Source organism: Rhipicephalus sanguineus, chromosome 2, assembly GCF_013339695.2.
Source record: "Rhipicephalus sanguineus isolate Rsan-2018 chromosome 2, BIME_Rsan_1.4, whole genome shotgun sequence".
Classification (NCBI taxonomy): domain Eukaryota; kingdom Metazoa; phylum Arthropoda; class Arachnida; order Ixodida; family Ixodidae; genus Rhipicephalus; species Rhipicephalus sanguineus.
In genome coordinates this window covers 51682469-51688468 of record NC_051177.1, presented here as the reverse complement: position 1 = coordinate 51688468, position 6000 = coordinate 51682469, and the positions used below count along the sequence as shown (strand labels likewise).

Below are 6000 nucleotides of genomic sequence, written 5' to 3'. Positions count from 1 at the left end.
TGCTGCGACTAGCACTGATTGCTGCCGACCGTTGAGCTTGACTGAGGCGGCACAGGTTCTCTAACTGCTGCGCCCACCACCGCCGACCACTGCGCCCACCACCAGCTTCGTCATCGAGAAGCAATACCTTCGGGAAAAGGACTCGACCATCCGTCGACCAGTACGCTAGTTCCTCTTGAAGAAGGATCTTCGTGATAGTGCCCATTTTGTGCGCGTGTGCGCGATGTTATCGTACTGTTCTCATGCTCCTCGACCCACGTGCGCTCGTTTTCAAGCATCTACGTTGAAAGACTACACTGTCACTGAAGAGAAACTGTATCAACGTCCAACTTAACCACTGAGTCCGAGACGCATTTCCGAAGGGCTCTAAATAAGCTGCAAAAGTCGTTCGGAGTGATGCTACCAGAAAAGTGAACACGCGATCTTTGCAACATCCCGCAGCCGTTTGGAGTGTCCTTCCACGTGCGTGCTTTCTTCATCTCGGTGGTGGTGTTCTCTACACAATCCATCACGCGCGTGTGTGTGTGAAAGAGGGTTAAAAATAGGTGCGTTCTATAGCGAGATTGCTTCAGCCATGCGCTTGGCGTGTTACACTCCAGATGTACACTGTCGGAAAGTTTTCCGGGGAAAAAAATTGCGTTTTCAACACTTTCCACCGGGCAACGGTGAGAAAAACTTTCCGGTTCACCTTCCACTTGGTCTCTAACTGAAGCTTTGTTTTGGTCGTTTCCAGTAAGTTGGCAAGACGTTCGTGCGGTCTGTTCCTATAAATTGAACCCACGCGCGAAAGCGTCTTTGTTATAAACAACCAGGGTCACCTATATACCATATAGGGCTGACTATCCCATAGCGAAAACTATTCGCTTTCTTTTTGACATTTCGACTTCGGCACATTGCATTTGGTACCCGTTTTGTGTGCGAACTGGCAGTATAAACATCTTTACAACAAAAAAAGAAAAATAGAAAAGCAGCCTCGAAACAGTGTGAACTACGTTAGACACGTTCAAAAAGAATCGCGATTCCGGAACCACGTTGATTTCAGCCTCATTTGCTTTTTCTTTAGGCAAGTTATTTCACTCGCTGAGAAATCAGTTACTTTCGCAGTCGGTCACGTTAACAAAACTGCGCCCAAATAAACTGCAAAAAATTGTCCTAGTTGCCGAGAGGGACTACACAATGTCCCAGCTCATCTCGCACATGCTCGCGGAAGAAACGCGAGACAGCCCAATTCCTAAAGGATACGTCGCCGGAACTCTCGTCTCGAACGTGCGAGGCATGATAAAATAGGCTCGTATGACAGGAAACGGTACTCGCGGAGTGCATTGAAAATCTACGCTGCATTGAAATCGCTGATTTCTCCGGCGCGACACGTGCCGTTCGCCTCTGTCGATTATCCCCTTTTCGTACTGCGAGCACTCCCAACTGAAACCCTATAAAGACGTTCCTCGTAGATTGTGATCCGCATCGGGGCGTGCGAGAACTTCTAGAAGCGTCGCAGCGCTAGACTGTGTAAGTATTCGCGTTCTGTCGACCGCGGGGCGCCGGAATCCGCGAACAAAAGCGACTGTATACCCTCCGTCGCTCTCCCATCTCCGCAAGCTAGCTCACCTCGGAACAAAGCACTGTCACTGGTCCTGCATTGCGCAAGGGTGCTCCGGAGATTTCCATCCTCACTCGCATCAGTCTTTTCTCGCGTCCGCCTCTTCTCTCCAGAAGCGCACGTTGCTATCTCGGAAAGCGCGCGCAGCTGTGCTCCGTGCACGGACAACAACAACGTACGCCCTCAAGGAACGACCGAGATAGCACGCTCGTGTCTCCTGGCCACCTGCGTTACACCACGCTGCAGCGTCGGTAGAACGCGCGGACGACTCGCGGAGCAAGACGACGAGCATTGTTCTTGGACTCCCTTTTGTGAAAACGCGTGTCAAAAGGCTTTCCCGAGCACGGCGCTGACGCTATCCTCTCGCAATGGGCGAGGATATGTGCGTCGTTTCCGATGCGGACCATGACAGTCAGTCCGGCGGCACGCCGGTTGTCGCTGTTATGTGTCTCGCCGCATCTCACGTCGACAACTGCAGCCACCTGGTCGCCGCCGATTCGGTCCGTCCGAAGCATAATCAATTCCGAAGCTCCGATTCCGTGTCCCGATAACGTTGGGCTTGAGCCATCGAGAATCTCCCGTCTCGTTGCCATTGGAGGCGCTTTTGATAAGTGACAAGACTGTGAGAGGAAGAGAAGTGAGCGGTGCGGTGTCAGTGAGCGAGGCCGACCTGAGGGAAACGTGGCGTCTTCTTCGAAGGACGTTGCGACAGGCCGCCAGCAGCAAGTGGTCGGGCTCGATCCAGCGCGCATGATTCGCCTGTCAAGCCTAGAAACTTCGGCGCTCCAAGGCTCGTCGGCCGGCGGAGTCGGCGGGACTCCGATCTCGCCGCCGCCGGAAGAGGTCAACCAAGGTACGTCGCTGTGTGCGTGTGTGTGTCGTTGAAGAAGCAAGATCTGTATTCCCAGAAATTCTCTTTCATCGGTGCGTTTTCCCATTTGTTAGCCGACTTCACTAACGATATTGCCAAGCGCGCTTAGTTCTCTATTTTGATGTGATCGGGTTTCAACCACACACACAAAAAAAAACATGCCTGATGCCTCCGTCATAGGAATCGGTATAACACGATAGTGAAACGTGTCTTCACAGAAGTGGTTGATTGTTTATTATACATTGATCTAGGAGAGCTTGCACAACAATGACCACTGGTGTTTGGCAGCTGTAGCAACGTTTAACGTGCATGTACCGACGTTGGCGCCTGGTGGCGCATTTCCATCCCGACGACTGCCGCTCGTGTCATGATTGAACGTTTGTGGTATAGTTGAAGTAGTTAACGTACACCTGGACACATCATAGGGTGAATCCCGCGCAAAGATGGCATCAACAAGCACATAATAGACACTGGTACTCAATACTCGTTCAGAGCGTCGTCATATGAGGAGAGAAACGGCAAGGTGTACGCTCCATAGTAATAGGGTATAACATATGTTTCTGCTCACACGTACACTACCACGGAGCGCTTCAAGTACACGAGAGGCAGAGTTCGTAGTTTGAGCCTTGAACGCGCCCGGGCGTTCTACTTCCCGCTGTCGAGTCTCTCGCGGAGAAGGTGTGAAGCATATTAGGCGCGATTGTAGAGCCTCGTGTATGCGTGTCGGCATGGGCGTCCAGAGGGGGGTGCAAGGGGGGGCGGCTGTCCCCCCCCCCCTTGACTTTCGGATAATATTTTTCTATGCAGTTGCAATAAGCTACACAGCTTGATTAGCACACTCAGATCCTGTCCTTCAGGACTGCCATTCAATTTCGCACCTTACAAACCATCGACTAAATTTGCCTATCATGTCATGACAGTGAAAGAAAGGCTGTCAGTGCTGGATGTCCCCCCTGCAAAAAGTTCTGCGCACGCCCTTGCGTGTCGGTAGCGCAGTGGGTAGAACGCCCAGCATTTATTGTTGCGGACCGAGAGGTCGCGGGTTCGACTCCCAGGTCATCCGAGTCGACGAAACTTTTACTTCTAGTTCTCTTTATCATCTGTTCGTGCGCATTTAACCAACGCCATTTCTGTGTCAGAAATGCTGTCGGTAGTCTTGGTGGACCCCGGTATTAACCATTTTCGTGTAAATAACTGTTACCATCGCTCGGCGTCGCAATATTTGGGAAACTTCTCGATCGTTTTAGACTATTCTGATAAGATGTGCGTGCGCGACACGAGTCGAGTTTATTCTGGAGCTAACGCGAGCCCCAGCGATAACCCTGGAATTTTCGATCATTCATGTATGAAAGACGACGCGTTCCGTGGTCTTTCAGATTACCGATCAGATTACTTCAGGTTACCGACGGCCGATGACTGTGATCGCTGTGATCGCCGCTATCAGTGTGCAGCGACTGTTGCTTGTGCTTTCAGTTTATGTTTTGCTGGGCACGAGGTCACCCAATAAAGAGTGTCATCTTCAACAGTCTGACCGCCACCCTCTTACGGTCACGGCCACGTGAAAATATGTCCCTCATCGTGATTGGCTGAAATATTTTCTTACGAAAATGTTTATCGTAAGGCGTTCTTGGGGGTACGGGCCCAGGTTTGTATTTACAAAATTTTCTTGCGCCATTAATTGTTTGCAAGAGAACAATTTAAGCCAGTCCTGGTGCTGGATATGTCGTTAACGGAGGTGGCTGGTACCAATGACCAAAAACACCTACGAAATAAAAACATCGTGAATTTGGCGAGATCACACACACGCAAAAAAAATCTCTTACGACAGAATTGTTTGTGAGAACAGATTCCAGCCAATCATGACGCTCGACATATTATTATTAGCGAAAGTGGTGGGCCAATTATTTGCGACTTCGACATGAGGTCCCGTATTGACAAAAACGCCACCTTACGCTGGAGTATTTCGTAAAATTCAGATAATACCGACACTGGACTTATTGGCGAAGGCGGCAAGCGAATTGCAAAAGAACGCTTACGAATGAAAGGAGGGGGAAGAAAATGAAGGGGGGGGGGTGCAGGGAGGTCAACCAGACGCGCACCTGGACGCGCTTCAGTAGTGTTTCCCATTAGCTCGTTTCTTTAAGTAATGATATTTTCATCACGACTAACTTCACAAGTAAATTTGTGAAGATTGTTTGTGCTTAAAAGCACAAATATTATTTTGAGCTTATGTAAGGCATGCCCGCGTCAAAACGATCTTTGGTGCGGAAGCGAAGCAAAGAACATAGACGAGTATTTTAGGTATTCGATGTTTCCACGTATCGTGTCTTGTTATTTGAGCCCTGTCGCATGTGGTGTTACATTTTTATTTAAATGGGAGAGCGCTATATTAGTGTGCCGGTTCGGGAGGCATGCGCGGACGGTTTTGTGCTGAAAAATGATTTTTAACAGCGAAATTGCATAAAGGAACCGACAACTGGCCAGAACATGTGATTTGATCCTGGTAGAAATGAAAATACCGTGAAATATAGTGATGGATACCGGCGTGCTTTCCGCGTTGTGAGTAGGATTTATATTTTTAAATCACGTTTAAAAGTAACAAAAACAGGTATGTCGCGTAGCCCAGTGGAAGAGCCCTGAAGCTCGATTATGGAGTCGATAACTTTTTGCTGTACTTAGCTACGCAGCCTGATGCTGTCATGCGCGCCATAATGAGTCCTCAAAATTAGAGTGTTATTATCTATCCCCGCTCTATTCTGTGCTGCTTACGTGGTAAAAGTAGTTGCACGGTGAGAAGCGGCGCTGCCTTCGCGGCAGCCAGTGGCCATGTCGAGCCGCGGCGCATGCGCGGGGAGTGCACGCACGAGCAGTAAACCGCCGCGCTCGAACAGGAACCGTCCTCGCGCTCATTGTTTGCAGCATGTGCTGTCACGTGCGTATACGACTTCACATTCGCCGCGAATAGAAAAATTCCGATTAAATATGTTTCAAGGCGTTTTCCATGTTACCATTCCATGATTTCAATAAATAAATAAATAAATAAATAAATAAATAAATTAGACACTCTGACCGGTAAGCTTTCCGTTGCGCTAAAGAAAATATAGGTACCATAAAAATTGGTGGTCGGTCCCTTTCAGCTAACCGTAATCTGTGCGGCCTATCAGAAAACTATCGTCATCATGAAAGGGTGTGTGCCACAGAAATTGGGCAAATCCCACTACTCACCCCTGGTCCACTAAAAATGAAGAAGGCACTTCACTTAGATAGAAGGAGAGAGAAAGAAGCAGAGAGAGAGAGAAAAAAAAAGAAAGATCGAGAGAAAAATAAAGAGAAAGATGGAGAGAGAAAAAAGCAGAGATAAAGAAAGGGTCGTTCTATGAGGGGTGCGAAAGCTCGGATCTGGAGTATGGACATCCGTGTCGTGACTAACCTGGCTAAAGCCTAGCAACAACCTAGAAGCAAGCAGATTAGACTTCAGAATCGTCTAGTTTCGCTGTTTCAAGCCTTGCGCGACTTAGTGCAAGCTTCG

At 48.9% G+C, this 6000-nt stretch overlaps 1 protein-coding gene across 1 annotated transcript in view; it reads left to right on the top strand.

Moving 5' to 3' along the window:
• The first annotated feature begins 2010 nt into the window (after positions 1-2010).
• LOC119382942 (phospholipid-transporting ATPase IA) overlaps positions 2011-6000 on the top strand; it is a 128583-nt gene continuing 124593 nt past the window's right edge. Inside the window, exon 1 of the mRNA XM_037650860.2 lies at positions 2011-2453. Coding sequence (XP_037506788.1) covers positions 2351-2453 — 103 coding nt within the window. The 5' untranslated portion in view covers positions 2011-2350. The remainder of the gene's footprint in view (positions 2454-6000) is intronic.